Source organism: Sturnira hondurensis, unplaced genomic scaffold (genome assembly GCF_014824575.4).
Source record: "Sturnira hondurensis isolate 20B ecotype Veracruz unplaced genomic scaffold, ASM1482457v3 Scaffold0008196, whole genome shotgun sequence".
In the NCBI taxonomy this organism is placed as follows: Eukaryota; Metazoa; Chordata; class Mammalia; order Chiroptera; family Phyllostomidae; genus Sturnira; species Sturnira hondurensis.
This window is the reverse complement of record NW_028080827.1, coordinates 15,767,564-15,793,642: the sequence shown is the minus strand read 5'-3', so window position 1 is coordinate 15,793,642 and position 26,079 is coordinate 15,767,564. Positions and strand designations below refer to the sequence as shown.

Genomic DNA, 26,079 nt, shown 5'->3' with positions numbered 1-26,079 from the left:
CTGCTGAGTTAGGCGTCAGGACCACACAGCGGAGGAGCTGTGACCCAGACAGGAACGAGCGGGAGTGTAGATGACACACGACCTATCTGCCCGCTGGTGTCCTTCCCTGCACACCAGGTGGCACACTGGTGTGTGGGGCGAGTGCCTGGGAAGCCTCACCAGTGGGGGCATGTGGCCTCGGTGCATCTGCCCCACCAGGACCTGCTGTTGTGGCGAGGGCATGCTGCCAACGTTGAAGGTCTCGGGCCCGCTGGAGCCCGAGCGCATCACGGCCGGCAGCGCCACCGAGCCGTGCTCCACCTTCCCGGTCCGGTTGAACTGCTGCTGCAAGATGGTGGACCTGCAGGGGACAGGCAATTCAGTTGCTGTGAGGGGGCTGCACATGTGGAACAGCGTGAAAGACACCACCGGTGTCGTGGATGTTTGCCGCGCCATGCTGCGCAGGCCAACACAGAAGAGGCACGTATACACAGAATTGTGAACGCAGAAGCAGACTAACTCGCTCCACAGAAGAAGAACCCTGAGATGATGGATTTCAAAGAGTAATATAAATAACCACTTCCAATGTATTTAGTAGGTTCATGGTATATATGCAATCCATTGGAAAAAAATCACAAGTAGTCTGATAACGTGGATGTTCCAGGCATAAGTGAGTTTGGATACACTGACCTATTCAGCAAATCCTCTTGAAATAGCATTCATTCAACAAACACCATCTACTGCGTGCTAGGTTCTATTTTAGGCACTGGGGACACAGATCGTTTATCCCTAGTTTGAAGGGAGAAGTACGGAAATGAAGAAAATCTCCTTCAGCTTAGATCCCCCACCACAGGTCCAATGCCATTGACCATGGAGGATGTTCAAACACCTTTGGAGCCTGATGATGGGACAGACTGAGCTTCCCTTCCGATGATTTCAAGTCTGGGAAGACTCCTAGGGCATCTGGTAAAAAAAATTACACGTCGATTATTTTTACTTCTTAATATTTTGTTCAAATGAATGGTAAGTGCAAAGGCCTTCATATGTAGTTAAGAGTCTGAGGATGGCGTATCTGCCTCAGTTGCCTGGTGGACAACCCATGGGGGTGTCTGTGCACCCGTGTGTGTCGGGGGGGGGGGGGGCAGGGTTGATGACACCTGCATTTGTGGGCAGGGGCCTCTGGCCCAGGGTATTCGAGCCATCACGGATCACTCCCCATTGTCCAGAGCAAAGCGAGGGAGCCGTGCCAGCACACCAAGCGACAGGCATCCATGGAGAAACATCAACGGCTATGGAGGGAGTGACCCAGGGAGGGTGGGTCTCTGGCTTCTGAGAAGGTGATCTGCAGGCTGAGAGCTCACCAATGTCTAGTACAGGGAGACATGGAAGGTCCAGTGAGGGAGCCACCCTGGACCCCTCTTCCTGTCTGCCTTGATCAGACCCCATCTGATCCCATAGGCAGTGGGAGGGGCTGCAGTGGGAGGGGGCCATGGTGGCCCCAGGCAGGGGGGGAGGAGTCCCAGCAGTCTGGGCCCAGATACTTACTTAGTTCTTCCTAGGTCAAGTACAAGTGCAACAGGGTCCTCTGAGGTGAATGCCTCACCCCATCAGGAAGCACTAGCTTACTAATTTTCATCTAATGGTCATTAATAACTCTAAGAGCTCAAGGTGTTTTACCAGCGGGAGCAAATACATCAAGTTTGGTTCCAACCTGTGTGCTAATAGGACAAATGTAACAACGCCTTTGAGAGGTGATTATGAAGCAACTTGTGAGAAGGAGGTGCAGGATGGCAGTGTCAGAGAAATAGTTAGTACGACTACACAAGTTCAAGTGCTGGGCTTTCTGGACTCTCCCGGCAGGCAGCGCACGATAGGAAATATCACAAGACTGAACCCGAGTCCTGGCTCTGCTGCGTGAATGCATCTCCATGGACTTTCGTGAGCTCCAGGCTCATCTATGGATTTCAGACGATAACTTCTGGGTACCTCTTCCGTAGGGTGTTGTCGGGACAAAATAGAGACACCATGGGGGACACACACAGTGAAGCAAAGACAAAAAAGCTATTGCAATGCTCTATTTAACACAAAGGGGCCGGTTGCTCCGGTTTCCAGCCAAGTGTCACTTACTGCATGTTACCTAATTTTAAAAAACCTGTTTTCTCATTTATAAAATGGGGCAAAATTGAGATAGTTTTGAATTTAAAATGACGATGATGATGATGACAACATTTATTCTGTGCCAGGCATGGTTTTATGTGCTTCGTTAGTAAGTCAATCATCAAAATAAAGCTTACAAGGAGATATTATCATTATTCCCTTTGTATGGATGAAATCGGCGGGGGCGGGGCAGAAAAAATTTCACCATGTCCACAAGACCACAAATTAAAAACCAGCCCCCAGATTTGAACCCACAGTCTGGCTCCCAAGTCCACGTTCTTCACCACTCCCCTCTGCAGCATCACAGCACGTGTGTCAAGTGCAGCATGTGGCAAGAGGTCCATAAACAGCAACTGCCACCTGGCTGGATCATTCCCCACAGAGGGACAGAATCAAACAAAAGCTCACTCTCCAGCCCTCTGATGAAAATGATGCTGTTTATGAGATTTCTATCAGAAATGCAGAATAGGACTCATGAATGTTCACTGTCTCTAATGCTGGAGTTAAAGACACCTTATTCAGTGTTTCCTTTAAATCTTTAACCCCCATCTTCCCAGACACCCTTAACACGAATGCTGATGGTCTGGAACCACAACGCACGAAGCAAGACTCATCCCCATCAGCCACTGTCATCTCCCCCAGGTGAGGCACTTGGGAGCAACAGGCCCTGGACCAGCAGGAGGGGCCCTGCCAGGCAGTGGGAAGGCAGCTCTCCGGTGCTCTTCACAATACTCACTTTTTGGGGGAGACAGACTCTTCTAACATAGTTGACTCCTCATCACCCTCTAGTCCAAATCGATCTTTACTTTGTTTCTGGAGGTAAAACAGGATACAGAATCAGAAGTTCTTTACACAAGAACCATTTAAAAGGTGTGACACACTCAAAAACGTTGAGGTGCACATCCAGTTCCTTAGACTGGAAACTTAGTAAGTTATGGGTGATAAAAGCAATCTTAACAATAAAAAGAAATACACTTAATATATAGAGAAATATAATGTCTTCTGCATTTAATATTATTGCACAAACCTAATTTTATACAGTTGAAAGCAAGATGCAAATATTAGCATTCTAGTAGAACATGGTTCTTTCAATGGGCTGTATGTAGAAGCTCTAGAAAATTTGTCTGCATACTGCTATGGTATGTAACCCTATTATATTTGGGGAAACAAAATGCTAACATGAAAAACACAAAGAACATCTTCAGGCTCTCGATCTGGGTTTCTACAGAGGCTAGAAAGTGTACATAACTACCTGGAGAGGAAGATGCCGAGGAGTTACTTAGGTTCATTCATTAGCTAACAGAGGCACTATTGCTAATTACCTAGCAGTCAGTGATACAAACGAGCTGCAGCAAAATCAGAAATTGTCATAGGATGTTGTGGTCAAAGACCACCCACTGAAACAATCTCAACATCAAAGATTAAATGAAAGTACCAAGTACTTCAGATAAACCCTCCCCACCTAGTAGCTACATCATCTAAACTGAATCGTAATAAAGAAGCCTTGCTTTTCCCATCTGCATCAGTATGAAATACCTTTTTGAGAATGATATCAATGTAGCCTGCAATCAGCTGGGATATTTGCTCTCCCTCCGTGGTTTGTACTGAATAGTAACTTTCCTGATACTCCCCAAAATCCTGGAGGGGGAAAACAGTATTAGAAGAAATATAACTACATCAAATACATCAGTTTTAAAGGTGAGGAGGCTCAGGTTCAGGATAGCATAGACTCACATGTCCCTGCTCTTCCCCTCTAAGTACAACTAAACACCCTAAACACACTTATCTAACCAACAATGTTAAAAGGGTTCTGAAAACTAAAAAAGTGAACTAGCTAGGGGACCTTAGGACTTGAGAAACCACATCTGGTGAGTTCCTGGGATTTGTTTTGTATCCCTTTACCCACAATGTTTGGTCCCCTAATGTTTGATAGGCCCGACACTTGGAGCCTCAAACAAGCGGTTTTTGACAAGTCCATTCGCTCTGGCCAAAGGACCAGAGGGGAGGAAGCCCAGCTGGGAGTCCCAGCCCAGCTCCACAGTCTGGGCTGGTGTTCACTGGCAGCTACAGAGCAGTTAAGCCCAGCCATCCCAGCCCCTGCTCCACAGCCCAAGCAGGCGAGGGGCCCTGATCTTTTTGCAGCAGTGGCCACCGTAAGTCTCCCTGCCCTCCACCCATGGCGGAACAAGACTCAAGCAAGCCCAGTGGCTTCTGTGTCCCCCGTGAAAGGTCACCAAGCAATAACAGGCGGCCCACAGAAGCGCTTTCTTCCCTCATAGACAGCAGCATCAAAGTCTGAGCAAGAATCTCAGCAGTGTTGAAAGAATCAAATGGTCCAGGATAGCAGGGCAAGGGTTCAGAAAATGAACTGTCATTGCAACTAAAGCCCACAGCGGCAGGCTAGAACACTGCACACTAACTCTAAATAAGGTGACTGGTAAATCAACATTTACCTAAGATCAAAGGTCTCCTAATGTATAACCAAAATATCTAGGATACAAACAAAAATCACTATTTATGTTAAGAACTGGGACAACTACAATATGAATAAGCAAAGATAGTCAATCGATGCCAATACTGAGATGAATCAGATACTGGAATTATCTGATAGGGGTTTTAAAGTAGCAATGATAAAAAACATTTCAACTATCAGTTAGAAATTCTCCCAAAACAAGTAAAAAAAATTAGAAAGTTTCCAAAAAGAAACAATACATCATTAAAAAGAACTAGGTAAAAATTATAGAACTGAAAAAGGGCAATAACCAAAATAAAAAATTCACAGGACAGACTAAATAGTAGAGTGGAGGTGAGAGAGGACGGACTCAGCAAACTTGAATTTAGTCAATCAGAATAGAGAGAAACTAGGCAAAAGACACAGAGCTTCAGGACTCTCTGGGAAGATAACAAAAGATCTGACACCCACATCGTCATCAGAATCCCAGAACTGCCGCTGGAAATTGATAGAATAACGAGACAGAAAATAACAAGGACACAGAGGACTAGACCACCGCCACGAACTGCAGGATCTGAGGCACATTTGTAAACACTTCGCTCAGCAGCAGGATTCACGTTCTTCTCAATCACCCAGAGAGCATTCTCCAGGAATGACCACATCCTGGGATACAAACCAACCTGAAAACACTACAAAGCAAAGTCACATATAGTATGTTCTTTGAATGTAATACAACCAGAGTACAAATCAATAACGGACAACAGGAAAGTCTCCAAATATTTGGAAATGAAATTAAGGCTAGGAATAGGAAGAAGAAAATATTACATGTTAGAAGCCTAAATTCACTATTTTACTTTAATAAAAATAATGATAATTCAGTGCTTTTTTTTTTTTGCTTGAGGTAATTACAGAGATTCATAACTGTTCCTTATTTTTAGGTAAATTTTTGTTTGTAACAATGCAGTACTTACTTGAACCTAGTTTAAAAAGACCAATATTAATAAGTTATATAATAAAACATAGCTGTCTCCTACCCTACACATTCCCGCCTTCGCTTTCTATCCCCCCCAACACACCTAGGTGACTCCTTCCAACCCTCTTAAGCAGTGTCTTCTAATGTAAGCCCTGGCTTACCCCCATCCACAGGTTCTGCGACTTTATGGAAAACAGTGTGTAATGAAACAAGTTTTGCCAAAGGCTGATTGATGTAAATGAGAGTTAAGTTCCTACAGCACCTTCTCCATGTTATAATCAAATGACGTTACTTGAGGACTTGCTGTATTTCTAAATAACATGTTTATATTAATGTCTTGATTTTTCTATTTCATTTCCTACAATGACAAATGAGAACACAGTTCTGAGTGTGAACAGTCATTTTTAAGGGCCATGTACATTCAGCTGTTACTGAGTAGAAGGAAAGAAAGTACATTTTCTGGAGATTTCTTCCAACTGGCATGAGTCTATCAACTGATGATCAAATATGGTAACAATTACTCCACAGTCACCCCCTTACACCCTTTTTTCTGATGCCCTGTTATGAGGTCCTTGCCTCAATGCCAGCTGATGATACTAAGGGTGTTCCATACAGCTGGAGAATAGTACACCTCAGGAGGCATGAAGAAGCTGGCAAATTTTAATGATTTTTTAAAAACTTTGTCTTATTGCTCAACTTGCCCTAGTAATTCTCACATGTAAGTGTAACTCGTACTTGCCCTGTTAATTCTCACATGTGAGTGTGACTGTTAGTTAAGGCTACACAGTAACCCTGCTAAGAGCAAATATTGAGGTTGGGAGGAGGAGTTCAGAGATCTGAAAGCCTAAAACAAACACGCTTTATTCACACAGTTCATGTATTTCACATTGAGCATTCTACCATTGTCATCTCACTTGATTACAGCAACTTTGTGAAATAGGGTTCACTCTCCCCGTTTTACAGCTGAGAAAATTAAGGCTCAGAGAGAACAGGTCAGTTGAGCAAGGTCATAGAGCTCGGAAATGACAAGCTGGTTGTGAATACTAGCCCGAAGTCTACATTACTTCCACTACACAGCAAGCTCTCTTTCTAGGCTGGTGGGAAAACACGCCTCAACAAGATGTCACAGTTCCCAGGAACTTCTAAAACTAGAGACAAAGAGGGGGCCTTTGTGTGGGCCTTGGAGCTTTAGAGAGCTTCCTTTCCAGGTGTCCTAGGGATGGCGTCAGGAACATAGAAGGCTGAGAATAATCCTGTGAATGGCTCTTTCCAGTTAAGGAGCTTGGCCAGTCTTGGCACCACCAGAGAGGAAGGGGTGGCCGAGGAGACCCGGCTTTTGCACATCTCCATGAGCTCTAGACCAGTGCCCACCCCTGCCCTGTGGTCTTCCCCCATCTGTCCCTCTCCACACTGCTCACTAAGGCCAGAGAAACCCAGTGGGCCTGCCCACAATATCGCCCAAGGCCTTGTGGGCCCCCTTGTTGCCCTCTGCTGGTCCCTACCAACGTGAAGCTCTTGGGCGAGGCTGCCCAGCGCTTGACCGTGGTGAGCGGCCACTCCTGCAGCACTTCCTTGGTCTTCTCATCCACGCGCATCACCGAGTCCTTGGTAATCCCCAGCAGGCGGGGCACCAGCTTGTTCTTGCCCTTCATCTTTTCCTGCAACAGGGGACACCAAGGGTCAGTGCTCTTCCTCTGAACACATCGGACTTTGCCAAATAATCAGTGATTCTGCAGTGTTTTACCTGTGGTCAAGTTATGCACACTGTGCTTCAAAATAGGCAGGACTACTGACTCTTAAAAACCTTTATGATTATTAGTTTTAATAATTCCTTAAGAAAGAGTAATCAAGAGAATAATGAATTCCTTTCTATCACTCACACCCGAACAAATTCAAGACAGGTTCATAATTTAGGAGAAACATACAGATAAATATTTTTGTCATTACTGGGTGAGAAACGACTTTTTAGCACAAACACCAAAATAAAAAAAATACTGTAAAGGAAAAGATTAACAGCTTTAAGTACAAAATATATGAACTTCAATAAATCTACAAAATGAGAGGCGAAAAAGAGACCTCACCATAAACAAAATGAAAAAGCAAATAGCTGGGGAATAAATATTTACACCAAATACAAAGATAAAAAATTTCAAATGCTATGTATGTGAAAGATTATCATACATCAATGACAATAATTAGCAAAAAACATAAATTGGAACTGTTAAAGTAATAACTAGACAATAAGTATTAATAAGCAATTGGATAAATTTTTGTACATATAAAGTGGCAGCTTTTTAGAAAAATTAATACTCAGAACTGAAGATGGTGTAAAGGAGAACGGCTCCTGATGGGAATTTAAAGTGGTAAAGCCTTTATGGAAGAAAATGTGTCAGTAATGATCCAAAACTTCAGAAATGTTTTGACACATCTTGATTTTAGACACTTATTCAGAAACAAGTTATAAATGGGTGTGAAGATCATGCTGCAAGGAGCAGCTAGAGTTCATCATATTGAAAAACTAGAAATAACCACATTTTCAATAATAGGGGATTTGACAAATTAGGATACTTACAAATAACAGATACTGTACAACTATTAAAAATCACGTCATAAGGGAACAACTGAAATCATGGCAATATATTGTAAAGACAAAACAGTTTTATAGCACAATCCAAAGGAAATAAAATTGAAGCATAAATTTTAATTATTAAAAGATAACAAAAAATAAAGTGTCATCGTGTGACAAAACGGTGGCGATGATCATCTTAAGTGATTCGTATGATTTTCTTGTGCTTTTCCTTATTCCCCAATCCCACTTAAGACACATCTTTTGTTGTCAGGGAAAAATACCAAACTTTTCTGGTAATATTTGCTGAAGCCTCGCAATGCCTCCACCACGATCCTGCAAGGAGTTCACACTCAAACCAGCACACACAAGGGATGTGTGTGTGTGTGTGTGTGTGTGTGTGTGTGTAAGTGGGTGTGAGCACAAGGGGACAAGCACTCGAAACAGGGTAGCAGTGTGCTATATGCTAATAAACATTTTCCATAAATTTTCAAAGCACCCCCTAAACGTTGGCAGCGGCGGCGGCGGCATCCTCATCCTCATCCTCATCCTCATCATCCCTGTTTTGAAATGAAGGGACCAGCCACTCGCCATAGGAGTGGGTGGTAAAGCCATGATTAGAACACAATTCTGAGCTCAGAAACGCCTCTGATTTGAAAAGCGGACTGTCTACCACAGTGGACCTCTTCCGGTGGAAACAACTAGGAAAAAGCGAACTGTACCCCTGAGCAGCCCCCATGGGCAGTCCATAAACCCTGTCAGATGATGAAGGCCGCAGCACACCCCCCAGCTTCCCCCCAGGAGGAGGAGGTAACAGCCTCAGGAGCCTGCGGGGGTGCCTGGGGAAGGACAAACGGCATTCTAAGTCCCTCCCAATCCCTATGAAAACGGAGAAGAACCTTTGTGAAGAGAGGCTGGTTGCACAAGAGGTGAAATCAGTGCAGGTGGTGACATTTTTCCCGCCAGTTAGTCTACTTTGGCTTCAGGAGCCACACAGGGACTTGGGTGGAGAGGCCCTAGGCAGCTGGTTCAGTAACACAGGGTTGACACCAGCCCAGTTGCTGAGACCAGAAAGGGGATCAGAGATTAGATGTGGTTTGCAGTGTCTGCCTTTCTCCGTGCCCACCAGCGCCTCTCCGGTCAGGGGCTTCGGGCTGAGGGAACGCAGGTCTCGTGGAGACCGCTCTGGCTGAGGTCAGAAGCCACAGTGAACAAGCTAACGACTCACAGTGGGCATTCCATCACAATGTCACAACTGGGTAAAAATTTCAGAAGAGACCATAACTCATCAGCAAGAACACCATCAATAGACAAAATTATTTCAGTGCCTACCAACAAAAAAAAATGCACATTGCTGGAGAAAGTTCAAACAGTGAATGACTCCACTCTGTGCTATGCTAGTGAAGACCTGCCTTCTGCCCTCAGCGGCCAAGCCTGCCTGTTTGGAGAGGGTCCCCAGGCAATAAGGCTCCCTGTTCTCCCTGTATCTCACATCTCAAAACCACTCCATATCTCTCCTTTCCAACCTTCAACCACACAGACCAGCGTCTTTTTACCTCTGGGAGACCTGTATTTCATGCACAGACACACAGAGACTGCAGCTGTGATTCTGCCTGCCACACAGCAGCTTGTCTCTCCAGGTAATAAATACTTGTTAGGTCGGTTTTGCTTTGAAGATGTCTGGAGCTTGCCTAACTTCAAGGCAGGAGAATGCATGCACTCTACAAGGAGAAGCAGCATCCATCAATACGGCACACCCCTCCTCTTTCAAGCACATCTCAACCACTGCTGTGGGTTCAGCCCCAGGGGCTGGCTGTGATCAAGCCTGCTCTGCCAGGGGCTCTTCTCACAGGTGTGGGGAGTGGTGTGCCTTACCTCTGAGATTTAGAATGCAGGGCGGGGGTGGGGGTGAGAGAGAGAGAGACAAGTGCTTTGGCATGCTGTGGTTCTGGGCCCCAACTTCAATGCCGCCGGAGCCCCTGGCCCGCTGTGCTCACCACAGCTCTACACTGGCCTCCTGCCAAAGCGCTGGCCTGCGTGCTTTGCTGTACCACCAGGATTTTCTGAGGCATGAAAGAAAGAGATGGCTGCTTAAGAGCAAAACTGGGTGTTAAAGACCCTGTCTGTTAGCCATTGCTCTCCCTAAAAACAATTGGCAATATATTTAGACTTAACTTGTGATTCTGAAATGCTCTGAAGACCCTCTGTGATGCTTTTGCATTTCAGGGGAGAAGGGGAATGGTTCCTCGGGCACCTCCCCTCAAGGCTCTGGTTGTGATTGCAGGCAAATTCAAAGAAAATTTGGAAGTGAAATGGTTTACACAAGGATTTTGTGGAATGAAACAGGATCCTTTGCAGGTCGCGGGAACTGCTTTCCCATCACTTAGAGGTTTTGATTAGATCACAATACAGAGCAAAAGAAGTCAATGAAAGAGGAGACCCATAGACATTTATGGCTCCCATTTATTGAGACCGTATATCAACAGCTCCCTTTTCTATATTATCTCATTTAAACCTCATAAAAAGCCACAGTTTTATAGGTGAGCAAAGTGACAAAGGCAGAACCCAAACCCAGGCCTATCTTCTCAAGTACATGCCCATGCCCACTGAGAACACCGCTACATTACGCTGTTTTCTGTGGGCTCATTATAGGCTTACAGACATTCTCTGTACCTGAGTCAGCGCACTACGGCCTGTGTTAAATCCAGCTTTTTGCCTATGTTTTTATTGCCTGTAAGCTAAGAGTAAAGTTTCTATTTTTAAATGGTTGAAAAAAATCAAAAAAGGAAGATTTTGTGACATGACAATCATATGAAATTTAAATTACAGAGTCCATGAATAACATTTTACAGCAATGGAACCGTGCTCACTCATTTAAATACCACCTCCGGCTGCTGTCGCACTACAGGGTGGTGCTGAGGGGTACGGCTGGCGGAGCCTAACACAGTTTCTACTTGGCCCTTTGCTGAAAAGGTCTGTCAACCGCTGCTCTGCATGGTGGACACTGAAAGCCAATGAAAAGCTGGCAGGATTCAGGGCCAGGGATTAGGGGGATGTGGAAAGAGTGAAGGGTCTGGGCTAACAAAATTCATCAAACATCCCCACATTCCAGGTACTACACTTGTTTACACACACTAATCTTAGTTCACTTAATCTTCATTATAGCTACCATTTTTCAGATCAAGAAACTGAGGTTTAGGAAGTCAGGTATGTCTTTCAAGGTCACAGGCACTTCTATTTGCTATTTCTCACATAGGTGTGTGTTGCCAGCTTGGATTATAGGCCAATCTTCCTGATTTCAATACTTGAGCTCTTTCTGTTAGAACAACAAAGAGCAACACTCAATATTAGCACAAAATCTACATAGATTTTGGAGAAAACATGATGACAGTATCTATAAATATATCAAACTAATTCTCTGAACCATGCTGTTTGGGGTAAATATCAGTATTTAAATGCATTGCAAATTATTTCATCAATTAATTTAAAATGTCTAATTGGAGCCAATAAAAGTAGTCAATGATAAGCTGGGATCACTCACTTTTGTTCCCAAATTATGCAATGTACCTCCTTCACAACTCAGTGTTCAGGTTGGGGACATGAGAAATCTGTTATTGCTTAAGCCTTTATTTTTAAAATGATTTTATTTACTTATTTTTTAGAGAGGGGAAGAGAGGGAGAGAAACATCAATGTGTGGTTGCCTCTCATGTCTCTCCTGCTGAGGACCTGACCAGAAATCCAGGCATGTGCCCTGACTGGGACTCGGAGAAGTGACCCTTCGATTTGCAGGGTGGCACTTAACCACTGAACCACACCCTTTGGCATACAATTTGTGTGTGTGCGTGTTATTCTACACACGGTCTCTTGATGTCATATATTCTAAATGGCTGTAGTGACTTATACACACATACACACACTTAGGGTTTTTATTTACGTTGTTGCCATATGTCTTGTTGATTTACTTGATCTACTGAATTTTAAAATCCAAAAATTAAAATGACTGTGCATGTTGTTATGACATGTACGGAAATCAGTAGGCTGAAAATTATAAAACACTGACAAAAAAAATCAAAGACAACTTAGTACCACGTTCATGGATTGAAAAACTCAACATAATAAAGGTATCAATTCTCCCCAAATTGATTTATAAACCTAAAGCAATTCCTATTAAAATCCTAGAGAACTTTTTTGTGAATACAAACAAGGGTATTTTGACAGGTATGTGGAAAGGGAAAGCATCTAGAAATCGCTAAGACAATTTTGAAAATGAAGAAAAAAGTAAAGAGAATCACTGAACTTGATGATAAGGCTTACTATATAGCCAAATTGATAAAAAAAACAGTGTGATGTCACCAGGAAATAGACACATCGATCAAGAATGTGTCTTGAACAGAATAAAGAACCCCAAAATAGACCCACATGTGTTCCCCCAGATTTTGACAATGATACAAAAGCAATCAAATGGAGGAGGAACAGGCCTTTCAATGAACAGTGCTGGAGTAACGGGACACCCACGGGCCAGAGGGAACCTTGACCTGAACTTTACACCATATACAAGACAAACTCAAAAGAAAGCACAGGCCCAAAAGAGAAATGTAAAATTATAAACCATTTAGAAGGACACACAGAAGAAAAATCTTTGGAGCCCAGAGCTAGACAGAGTTCTTAGACATAACAATAAGCAACAGCCATAGAAAGAAAAAAATGATAAAATACTCTTCATCAAAATTAAGACTATTTGCTCTGTGAAAGACCTGTTAAGAGGTTGAAAACACAGCAAAAAAAAAAAAAGGAAGAAGAAAATATTTGCAAACCACATCTAACAAAGGACTTGGACCTAGAATATATAAAGAACTTCAAAAACTAAACAGTAAAAAATTGAATCAGAAAATTGGCAAAAAATATGAAAAGACATTTCATTAAATAGGATATGCAGATGGCAAATAAACACATGAGATGTTCAAAATCGTTAGCCATTAGAAAAATGCAAATTGAAACCACCCTTAGATATCATTAAACACCTACTACAATGGCAAAAAAAAAAAATTCCACCAAGTGCTTGAGAGGAAGAACTGGATTACTTGCACATTGCTGGTAAGAATGTAAAATGGTACAGTCACTGTGGAGAACAGTTTGGCAGTTTTTATAGAGCTGAGTATGTTCTTAACACATGGTCCGGCAACTGCATTCCTGGGCACTAACTCAAAGGAATGAACACTTAATTCATACAACAACCTGAATGCAAACATCCACTGCAGCTTTATTCAGAATAGTCAAAAATTGGGATGACCCAACTGTTTCTCCATGATGAATAGTTAAACTGTGGTATATCCATACCATGGAACGCCATTCAACAATAAAATAAGAGAGACAATCGATATACATTACAACTTGGATAGATCCCAAGGGGATTACAATAAATGACAAAGTCAGCCTCAAAATGTTACATATTGTATGATTCCATTTGTACAATCTTTTTGAAATAAAATTGAGACGGACAACAGATTAGACGCTGCCAAGGGTTAAGGACCAGGGGGAGGGAGTAGAAGGTGGGGAAGACCAGGAAAGGGCCGGCGTGTATGACCATCACTGGGTAGCATGAGGGGTCCTTGCGGTGATGGAATAGAGTTCTGTATTTAGCTATGGCGGTGGTTACATGAATCTACATGTGTTACATGTGTGATAAAACTGCACAGAACACACATACAAATGAGTGCATGTAAAATAGGACATCTGAGTACAGTCTGTAGGTGGCACAAATGTAATTTCCTAATGGTGATACTGTACTGTAATTACCATCAGAGGAAACCTGGTGAAAGGAAGGTACAGGGGACTTCTGTATTTTTGACACTTTTGAGATAAAATTCCCATACCATAAAATGCACCCCACTGAAGTGTGTGATTCAATAGATTCTGGTATATTTACAGTTATGTGCAACTATCACAAGTCAACGTTAGAACCTTGAAAGAAACTTTCACCTTGAAAAAAATCTTGTACTTCCTATCCCGCTCCACCTCCACCCAACTCCTGAGCGACCATTAATCTACTTTCTGTTTCTGTAGATTTGCATATTCAGGACATTCAGATCAATGGAATCGTACAATATAAAGTATTGCATGATGAGCTTCTTTCACTTAGCATAATGTTTACAAAGTTCACCCATGCTGTGGCATGTATCAGTACATTTTATTTCTTTTTATGGCTGAAATAATATTGTACTTTATAGGTAAAACACTTTGTTTATCCACTCATCAGCTGGTAAACATTTGGGTTGTTTCCACCTATGAGCCAAATACTGATATAAATACTCATGTACAATTTTTCTGAAGACATATGCCTTGAATTCTCATGGAGATACACACACCTATACACTCTCAACCAGTGGAATTTCTGGGTCGTATGTTATCTCCATGTTTAATTGTTTGAAGAACATCCAAACTATCTTTAAAGGGGCCACCAGCAGCGTATTAAGGCTCCAACTTCCACACACTCACACACACTTGTCATATTACATTTTTTGATTCTTTGTATTACTTTCACAACTTCCTCTGAATCTATAATTACTTTAAAGTAAATGGTTAGAAAATGATTTTGGTATCATGTTACATGATAAACAATCATAGCAATAAATAATTTTGTTCCATCATTTCCTAAGTAAAGCTTACATTTTAAAAAAATATCTCCCTGCATTTACCAGAACTCCCAGAACAATGTTGAAGGGTAAGATGTTAAAGGGTAACTTGTTATGATCCCAATTTTTATAATTTCTCTCTAGCATTTCTCTGTTAAGTAGGATACTGATGATAGGTTTAAAATATTCTTCATGTTGACAATGTACACATATTCCAGCATTTTAAAGACATATTTATAATAAGTGGGTGCTGAATTTCATCAAACACCCTAGTGGCTTTGTATAAAATGATCGTATGATGCCACCGTTTCCCCCCACCTTTTTGAAATATACTGATATATAATATTGTGGAAGTTTAAAGTGTAAAATGTGATCAATTGTTACAGGTATATATTACAAAATTATCACAATGAGGTTTGTGATAATTTTGTGATATCCTTCACTTCTCATTGTTATCATTTTTTGTAATTGTTATGTTGAGGACATTTAAGGTCTTTTCTTTATAATTTGCAAACATATAATACAGTACTGTTAACTACAGTCATAATAATGTATATTAGACCCCCAGAACTCGTTCCTTTAATAACTACAAGTTTGTACCCTTTGACCAACATTTCATTTCCCCCACCCTAGCTCCTGGCAACCAGCAATCTACTCTCAGATTACATGATTATAAGAATAATGGCTTGGTGATTTTGAACTCCTTTAGCTTTACCTTGTCTGGGAAGCACCTTATCTGCCCTTCCATTCTAAACAATAGCTTTGCTGGATAGAGTAATGTAGGTTGTAGGTCCTCTTCATCACTTTGAATACTTCTTGCCAGTCCCTTCTAGCCTGCAAAATGTCTTTTGAGAAATCAGCTGGCAGTCTTATGGGAAAGATTTTGTAGATAAATATCTGCTTTTCTCTTGCTGCTTTTAAGATTCTCTATCTTTAACCTTTGGCATTTTAATTATGATGTGTCTTGATGGGTCCTTTTTGGGTCTATCTTGTTTGGGACTCTGAGCATCTTGGACTTGTATGTCTACTTCTTTCACCAAATTAGGGAAGTTTTATTTCATTATTTTTTCAAATAAGGTCTCAATGTCTTGCTCTTTCTCTTCTCCTTTCAATACCCTTATGATTTGGATGTTGGTATGTTTGAAGAGGTCCCAGGGCCTCCTTAGTCTATCCTTGTTTTTTTTGGATTCTTTTTTCTTCTTGCTATTCTGATTAAATGTTATTTTCTTCCTTATGTTCCAAATCATTGATTTGATTCTCAGCTTCATCCCTTCCACTGTTGATTCCCTATAAATTTTTCTTTGTTTCACTTAGTGTAAACTTCATTTCTGTCTTGGTCTTTTTGATGCTGTTGAACTACCCAATGAGTTCTTTGAGCATCCTGATAACCAGTGTTTTGAACTCTGCATCTGATATTGCTTATCACCATTTTGTTAGGTTCTTTTTCTGGAGTTTTGTTCTGTTCTTTAATTTGGGCCACATTTGTCTCCTCATTTTGGCAGCCTCCCTGTGTTTGTTTCTGTGTATTAGGTAGAGCTGCTTTGACTCCCTGGTCTTAGTGGTGTGGCCTGTTGTAATAAACCACAGCAATAAGTGAAATGGGGCGGAGCCTTAGGTAATCACCAGGGCAACCCATGTTACTGATCTGTGGCTTTGAGTGGAGGAGGGCTCAGAGAGGGGACAATGCCTCTGCCTGGACACTGGAATTTTGTCCAAGAGAAAGCCGTTTCCCCATACTTGCCCTGACACCAATCATTTCAGCTTTTCCCTGTGTGCCACTGGTGCCCTTCCAGTTGTTACCCTGGTGCTGAAGCTCGCGGGGAGTGAGTCTGCTTAAGTCCTAAGTCTACTGTGGGCCCTTGAAGAAGAGAATCCTGAGAATCCCACTGTTTCTTTTGCTACCCCAACCCCCACTGATTTATATAGCCAGAAGTTAGAGGGATTTATCTTCCTGGTGCTGGAACCCTGGGCTGGGTGGTCTGGTGTGAGGCTGGGATCCCTCCCTCCTGAGGTATCCCTCCCAATATTTATCCACCACACATGGGTGTAGGACAGCCTGTTCCACATCTCTGCACTTCTCTGTGCCTCTCTGCATCTCTGCTCTTCCTACCCATCTGGATGAATATGGCTTCTTTAATTCTTTGGCTGTCGGACTTCCATACAGCTTGATTTTCGGACAATTTTGGGTGATATTTGTTTTGTAGTCTAGTTTGAATTTTTGCTGTGGTTGTGAAAGGAGGTGAGACATGTTTAACTATGCCTCTATCTTGACTGGAAGTCTTGATTTTTGCATTTGGTGTCATCCAAAGTATCATCGCCAAGACCAAAGTTAAGGATATTTTCTTCTAGGAGTTTCATGATTTCAGGTCTTTCATTTAAGTCTTTAATCCACTTCAAGCTAATTTTTGCGAGTGGTATAAGGCTCCAATTTCATTCTTTTACATGTAAATGTTCAGTTTTCCCAACACTATTTATTAAAGAGATTAGCTTTCTCCAATGTGTATTCTTGTCTTTGTTGAATATTAGTTGCTGTATGTGCATGGGTTTACTGCAGGCTCTTGATTCTTTCATTGGTTCATGTGTCTGTTTTTATGCCAATACCTCACTGTTTTGATTACCATAGCTTTGAAATATAGTCTGAACTGAGGATGTATAACGCCTCTAGTTTTGTTCTTTCTCAAGATTTCTTTGGCTATTTGAGGTCTTTTGTGGTTCCATGCAGATTTAAAAATTTTTTTGCTGTGAAAAATGCTATTGGATACTGATATAAGTTGCACTGAATCTGTAGTGGCTTTAGGTGGTATGGACATTTTAATATTAACTCTTTGATCCATGAACATGGGATACCTTTTTATTCACTTGTATCTTCAATTTCTTATAGTTTTTGGTGTATGGACCTTTCACATCCTTGGTTAAAGTTATTCCTAGTGTTTTTACTGCTTTTTGATGGTATTATAAATGGTTTTTCTAAATTTTTTTCTCACTTCATTCTATATGATGTTATCTCATCTGACCTATTTATCTGATTTACTAGGTTCATTAATTCCAAACAATGAGTTATTCCTAAATGCTTAGTTGTACTATTTTAAAAATTAGATAAACTATGGTCAAGTAAACTATATTTACCAAAATTACATTAAATACAAAATGTATACTAAATAGGACCACTGAGTAAAACTTCAAAGTTAGTAGTACTTTTACCTTATTATGTGATAGAAAATAATATTATTGAAAACCAAAATTTGAGTATCTAATATGTATATGAAAGCTGTTAGTACCTTCCACCTCCTTGACCCTGCCCTCTGTTCAAAGAGATATAATTTGAAAAAAGAAAGACAGAAGAAAGGAAAGAAGGAAGGGAAGGAGGGAGGAAAGAAGGAAATTTCCATTCTTTTCTTATTTTGCCTTAAATACTTTTGTAACAGAAGAGTCTTCACTTGACCAAATCTTCACAACCCCACGACAATCAGGAGATTTGTGCTCTGTCTCCAGTTATCCTCCTGGCCATGGACAAATTATTCTCAGGTACTAAACTGCTTTTGGAGACCACATTTCTTCTTCTCTGCAATTTTCTGTTCAATTTCTCTTAGTTTCTTTATTAAATGTATTGGGGTGACACTGGCTAATACAATTATACAGGTTTCAAGTGTACAATTCTATAATACACTGTGTGTTTGCTATGCAAACTCAAATCTCCTCCCATCACCATATATTTAACCTTACTTTCTAATTACATGTAGTATGCTGTGTGCTATTTTATCTCCCCAAATTTACTGACCTACATGCGTGTCACTGAAATTGACTCTGGGTCAAATGTGATGGAAAATGATGTGAATGCCAGAAATGAATTTCACATGTGAAGGACTTCAAAAAATTTCAGAAGAGTTGGAAAGGGTTGCCACTATCAGGGGACACACTGAAATTTAATCTCTGTCCCTGTGATGCATTGGAACTCATCTGCCCCCAGTTGCCCTTCAAAATGATGAATAAAGAGCACTTGTTCTGCTAGAACGAGCAGATCTCCCCACGTGCTCGTGGTGGGGATGGGAAGCTAGGATGGTGGAAGCAAGTCAGACAAGGTCACCCCAGCTAAGGTGGCACAGCCCAGTGGTTGAGAGCATAGGCTTTGGAGTCCCAGAGACCCGAACTTAAGTCCTACGGCTCTCGCTGACTCATGTCATCTCTCTGGGTTCCTGTGTTGTCATTCTTAAAAGAAGCTGAGAGTAACAGTTCTGCCATTGTGCTGCTGAAAGAGTTAAATAAGGTACGCCTGGCATGTAATTATTTACTACATGTTATTAGTATTACTATTGGGAAATGGAGTCATTACCTAGCAGGTATCAGCACCATCCAAAAATTCACTGACAGGTTAAAACTCCCACTAAATGTAAGAAACTCAACTTCCAAATTATGTTTCTTAGAATCAAAGTGATTCAGCCACGTTTTCCTCATTTGCAAGGAGCCGATATTATCTGGTGTAAAACTGACAGCAGTTGAAGGAAAGGAAGGACTAAAGTGGAGTATGCGAGCTCAGGATGCGCAAAGGAGAAATGAAGCTGACAGGAGGGTTTATCAGTCACCCTAAGAACACGGCTATCAAGGGCCTCCCTCTGCAATTCACAGGTTAACTTTAAAAGATCACCTTTTCCTTCTGGGAGGAAGACAAACAACTCTGATGAAAACAGATGTAAATGCCACAGGGGTCCCAGACCCATTGCAAGTTCAGTATACATCTTAAGTTCCTTGTTTACCACCAAAAATTGATTTGGCCTTCCCTTAGTCCAGGGTACTTGCGACAGTCTTAAGTAAAACACTGTCAGGGGGAAGTCGTAATGAATAAAAGTGAACACACTCCTTCAGTGACTCCAGAGCAGTGACAGTGGGCCAAGCCACAGCACAGCTGCCTGGAGGACTGTGGACAGCTAGGTGCACTCACCAGCCTCACGGCTTCGTACACTGCTTGTCTTTCCAACAGCTAAACTCGTGTCATTATTGGCCAGAATCTGCAAAGGCTAGGGGTCTAGGGAGGACAAATCAACCCTCAAAGCAGACACTTTAACAAAAGAAAAAGAGGTAGCACAAGCAAACAGTCTCTCCAACATCCTGCCCAACTCACCTTCACCAGGAAAAAGGACACACCGTAAGTCCGGAGGGACCGGGCGAGTTTGACGTACTTGACCTTGGCTTCTATTTCACTCATCTCTCCACAGTTCTTGTGCTCCTGCAGAAGTGGCAGTAGTGGGGACCAGTTAATGCAGTTCTGCCGGCAGGTAGACCGGGTAAGGTAGTTACAAAACACAGTGCATGCAGTGTGGCTACAACCAATCAGCAAGCAACACTTGTGCGGGACACCCTCCGTGATGCATGTTCCCTCCGAACTCACCAAGTGTCAAGAGTGCACCCAAGGCTCTAACACAGTGCTTCTTAACTGGAATTTGGGCCCTAACTCATACAAATGTCATAACTACATCACCAATTCATGTATGTGCAGAGTGGCAGGAATAAGGTCCGTAACTGTAATCCCATTTTCAAAGGGACTCCACATCCCAAAAGGCTCAAGAACAACGTTTTATATGTGAGCCAGAAAACTGCTCTTGTTTGGGGGAGGTATCATCCTAACATCCATCCACAGCATACAACTTTCCCAAAAGCAGGTTTTACAAATGCCTGTATGTCACAATACTTGGAAACAATAATTGGTAAAAAAAAATGTTTTATACACATGACATTTTTATTTCAACTTTTATCTAATTTCAAAATCAAAGAAGATTTTGATATTTTGGATTTACTACAGTGACTCTTTCATGGTCAAGTTGATGATAGGGCTTTCTTACTGGTTGCCTAGAACAGACACTGTTCTTTTAGAATAATCCTAAATGTTAAAAAGTTACTAGTTCCCAAATTCTAGCTTCAAAAACCTATCTCTGGACAAAGGAGCAACTTGTAGCTTCTCCCTCACTGCATTTTAATGGCAAATCACTTATTTTAATGCTACCAAGATAATGTCTCGGAAATTAAATATGTGCACATTTTTTTTCTCAGAAGGGCTAAGCAACCTTTAGCAAGAAGGTGTGAATTAAGATAATAAATCTGCCCGAAGTAGAACTGCCAGCTCCTTTACTCTTGAGCCACTACTCATTTATTACATAAGCCAATACATGCAGGGGCTCCAAAATTATCACATGCAGGGACCTATCTCATACTAATAAATGAGGAGAGGGAGTGAGGAGAACAATGCATTTACATTCCCAATACCTGAAATATTCTCTTTTCAGCTCCTCTTTGCTTGATGTATTCTTTGGGCAGGAATTCCTTTAGACTGAGAAAGAGGAAGGAAAAAAGGACAGCATTTATGTTCTAGGATGAGAAGGAAAGAAAAGACTTCGTAAAACGCAGTTAAGTCACAAACTTTCCCAGCATTTTCTGGTTACAGTGAATAACAGACTGCCACACTCCACAATGCACTGAAATAGGACACAAATATAAAATGAGTCTGAAAAAGCACGTGAAGCTAACATGGTTAAATGAGAAAGCATCTCCAGGATGTATTGTAAGTGAGGCAGTAAGGGGCACGAGTGTGTACAGTATGCTATCCTTTGCAAGAAAGCAAGGAAATATTTTCCGTTTCACATCGTTAACATGTATTTTTCAAACCATAGAAGAACATGCCTGCTACTAATGTAAATGATTCTCTATGGGAAGAAGGGAAACAGGGAGAAGGGAACAGGATGAAAAACAGACTTCTCTGTAGAGACTCCTTGAATTTTTTTCCCACTTCAGAACCACATGAAATCACAAAAAAGGTGGGAAAAGCAATGTCTAAAAATCTAAAGCAAACTGAAACAAGTGAACTTAACAGTGTATCAAGTTGACAAGCATAACTGGAGAGAGAAAAATGATTTCAGGTAACATTGAAAAACAGCCTTTTCAATATACCCCCCTAGTAAGATATACTTAAAGATGAAATAAACCATAGTAAAATAATTGATAAATATTGATACCATTATTTTAAATACTCTCCCTCCTTCATATATATATACACACACTCTGTATAAAATTAAGACTTTATATCATATAACATGTTATATACAATTAATATAAAGTGAGTAATTTTACTAGTTGTTAGTAACCAAATTTTTAGCATAAAAGAGAAAAAATATATACTGACAAAGACCAGAGGGGAGGGCGGAAGGAGATACGGGGGTAAAGAAAGAAAAGGGCCTAGTCAAGGAACGTGTCTCAAGGACCCTTGGCCATGGATTGCAGGGTGGGGACCGACTGTGGGAGCAGGGGTGGGGAGTCGAGGGAGAGCAACAAGGGAAAAACTGGGACAACTGTAATTGAACAACAAAAAGGAAAAGGAAAAAAGAAAACATATAAAGCAAAAAAAGTCCAGTGAAAACCCTGCGATATTTCATTTGACTTAATTACCTGCATATGTGATTCAGTTTTCTTTTTCTGAAAAACATTTATTTTCTAGTTGTGTCCTCTTAGGAGATCACAGGAAGGGCAACCTGATGGCAATAAGCACCCCCAGCACCTTGGCCAGGCGGTCTTCAGACGCCATTCGCCACTAAAAGGAACCAGAGGTCCTTGGAGAAATGGCTGCTTCTAGCTCTGCGCCAGGAAATGGTGTAAGATGTTCCCGGGCTCCTCACGCCGGAGATCAGGAAGCTACCGAAATGGCTGGAGCCAGTATCCAGGGATAACCACGGACCAAAACGGGATGGTTTAAAGGCCTTGCACAGCCGAAGAAAGAATGGGACAGTAATGATCATACCATGGTGGCAATTTTTAAGAAATGCCAAAAAGCCATTGAACAAGGGAAGGAGAATTTAATAAACACATCTGGAGGAGTGAGGTCTGGATTCAAATCCAGGTGTTCACTGAAACCTCATTTTCTTATATAAAAACATAAGCTGCTTCTAGAAGTAATTCCAAAAGAGGCGTCCTAAAGATGTCCTCTGGTGTGGCAGGCGATGTCCACGTACACGGAGCTGCTATGATTTGGGGAAGTGTTAACTGCCTCACATCTGTTCCACAGCCGGCACCACGAGTTAGTTATATGACCATGGGCAAGTCACCTCCTCTCTAAGCTGGTTAAGAGGAAAGAGGAAGAAGAGGAAAAGGAAGGGAAAACATCCTGAAGGAGAGGAAAATATTCCTACCTAGGAGTGTCACTACTTAAAAGAACTGAAAGCAGTGGATGTCCCCTCATTCCTGAGCGGCTATGGCATCAACACTCACACACAAAGCAGCATGGTGTCTGCCCAGCGCAGGGTGCAGAAATGAAGGGGAAGGAAGGTGGAAGGTGCGGCGGGACAGTGTCACCCAAAGGACACTGCAGCACCCACGTTTCCTGAGCCCGACCTTTATGTTGAATCACCAGATGACTAAAAAATCACATCTCGGATGTGCTATCACATCAGGTTCTCAGAGCGTGGCCCCCGAACCAGCAGCATGCTGACTAAGAGGCTCTGGGGTGAGGCTCAACAGTGCGTGTTTTAACAAGCCCTCGGGTGACTCTGCGGGACGGTCAGGTTGGAGCACTGCGAGTGTGGCACACCGAAGGCTCTGTTGATAGAACCAGACACGCTTGGGTTTGAATCCAGACTCAAAAAACACAAATGTCTGTGTGATTCAGAGTATTGGTTTACTACTAAATCCTGGTGATTAACTGACATCATGACATGAATGGAAGGAAGCACTGGTTGATGGGAAATGCGTAGGGTGGAAAGAAGTGAACAGAGAGGTTGGCATGGGAGAAGCAAGGGGAAGAGCTTGAGGTCCTCTCTCAGTCCCAGTACCTTTTAGTGACAAGAAGGAAATCTGCCTAGAGGCGAAGAGATAGCTCAAGGCTGGATAAGTTCAGAGGCTCCTGGTCTGAAAGTTCTGGAGTCTGAAAGGAGTAAGAGAAGTAGGCGCCAACCTCAGCAGGCTGCTGCTGGGAGGACCACCGAATGGCCAAAGCTGACAGAAGCTCTAGAGCACAGGATGAGAGCAACAATGCAGAAACTAGCAGGCAGGGAGTGGTGAGGAACAGGAGGCAGGACAGAGTGGGTGAAGGACAAAAGCAGAAATGCCTGCTTTGTGGTGAGTTGGGAGACAGAATCTGCAGCAAATTATTCTGACAAAAATACGCAGAAGACCAGCTCCAAAGAAGGAATATGGTTTTAACGCAGGCCCAAAGAAAACCTGAGTTCAGACCTCCTGCTGTGTCAAAGCTTTTGCTTGTCGACAATACAATGATCTTGAATTTGAGGGGAACATTTTTTCAAGCCCACTCCACACGGTTCTTCAACAGAGGCTTACACTCTGGGTTGCTTTGTTTTCTCCGTCGATGCTTCCGAGGAGCATGCCAACAGGAGGAGGGGCTTACGGTGACAAGGATGACAAGTCTCCTCGGCCTGCGACACAGCTGTCAGCACTCGACCCCTGGACCTTTACTCCTGTAGCACAGTCATGGATACGTTTCGTCTGACCTCCAATGCAGAGCAATTTTGCCTTTGCCACATGTTCAATACCAACCTCAACTGAATGCAAGCTTTTATCACCTCACACACAATCTATTGCAATGATCTTTTTAAAAGAAATGTTAACTGTGGGAACATTTTGAAATGTACAGAAAAGTATGTACCTCATAATTTATATGCCTATCACCAAGGATAAAAGCATGTTAATATGTTGACATATTTGCTTCATGATGGCTACCCAATCTGTTTTTAAAGAAATAGAGATCACACATTTAGCTGATGTCCCATACCATTCTTCTTCTCTCCCTAATGGTCGTCACTTTCCGGATGTTGCTTCCTATGCATATTTTATGTTCCTACATCACCTTATGCCTATACACAACACACTCTGTTTCTCTTCGTATTTTTAAATTCAACAGAGCTATATTCTGAAACATCTTGTTTCTACTGTAAAGCACTTTGGTGTTTTCTTACATTTAAATTTGCACCCACCTGCTGGACATGAAAAACTATATCCTTATTGATTTTGCATTCTGGATTATTTATGAGACTTAATATTTTTCCATATCTTTGAAAATCAGTTGAATTTCCTTTTCTCTAAGCAAGGCACATAATACTATCCTGGGTGATCTTTTTCTTAGAAGATTTTTGTCCTTTTAAATATTTTCTGGATATTAATTTGCTCTTTGTAGTATGCATTGCAAATACGCAAACTTCTTCTTCCAGTCTGGAGCTTTGCTCTGAACTTGGCAATGTCTTTTGCCTAATATTTTAATTTTAAAAAAGATAGATTTATCAACCCTTAGAGTTCTTATGCCACCCTACATCAATAATTGTTTTTATCGTCACAGCTTTGTATGAAGTTAGAATAATTGTGTGAGTTCTCCATTTGTCTTCAGTTAGCTTTGGTCATTCACGAGACTTGACTAGTTCATAATCACTTTTTAATAGTTTTATTGAAATATACCTATTAGCTGAAATAACCTGGGCCTAGTTTTTGTTTTATTGTTTTGGCTGGTACACTTTAACTGATAAGGCAATTGCAAGATTATAGATCTATCAAGATTTTCTAATCACCCATTTCATCTAGATTTTTGATCTTTTTGGCTTCAAGTTTTCATTTCATTTTTTTATCATTAAAAAATTTCAATCTGAAGTTCTGCCCCATTTTCATTACTAATAATACTTATTTTTGCTTTTATCTTGTTTTGCTGCTCTTGGTCAAATATATCAGATATTTACATACTTTATTAATTTGTTCAAAGCAGGTTTTTTAAATTCTGATTTGTATTTCATTACTTTTTCTTGACTAAAATACTTCTTTTATTTTGATCTTGTTCTACTTATCCCTCCCTGAGAGAAATAATGTTAAATTATTCTAGTAAAATTGTATATCCAAAATTCTCCTTGTAATACTATTTTTCTGTTATATACTTTAGGGTAGTGCTAGGTGCATGCAGGTTTACAACTAATACATCATCCTAGTGAGTGAGTCTGTCTTTATAATAACCTTCCTTATTTCTATTTATGCTTTGTTGCCTTACAAGTCTATTTTGTGTGACATTATGGTTTCTCTAGCTTTATTTTATTTTAATTATATTTTTTCCATTACCATTTAACCCCCCTATACTCCCCTGCCCCCGTGATCACCACACTGCTGTCCATGTCCACAAGTCCTCCTTCCTTGTTCCCTCCCCATCCCTTAACTCCTCCCCAGTAGCTGTCAGCGTGCTCTCTGCGAGTCTGTCTCTATTTTGCTGGCTAGTTCAGGTGGTTCATTATATTCCACATATAAGTGAAATCGTATGATATTTATCTTTCTCTCATTGGCTTATTTCACTTAACA

General features: G+C 41.5%; 1 protein-coding gene across 3 annotated transcripts in view; it reads right to left on the bottom strand.

The window, feature by feature from the left end:
• The window catches only part of TLN2 (talin 2), a 412,810-nt gene that overhangs the window by 146,157 nt on the left and 240,574 nt on the right, over positions 1 to 26,079 (bottom strand). For all 3 annotated transcript variants that reach the window (XM_037054035.1, XM_037054036.1, XM_037054037.1), the window contains 6 exons: positions 21,016 to 21,079; positions 19,877 to 19,981; positions 7,064 to 7,219; positions 3,673 to 3,774; positions 2,873 to 2,949; positions 160 to 340 (listed from right to left, as the gene is read on the bottom strand). In XM_037054035.1, coding sequence (XP_036909930.1) covers positions 160 to 340; positions 2,873 to 2,949; positions 3,673 to 3,774; positions 7,064 to 7,219; positions 19,877 to 19,981; positions 21,016 to 21,079 — 685 coding nt within the window. The remainder of the gene's footprint in view (positions 1 to 159; positions 341 to 2,872; positions 2,950 to 3,672; positions 3,775 to 7,063; positions 7,220 to 19,876; positions 19,982 to 21,015; positions 21,080 to 26,079) is intronic.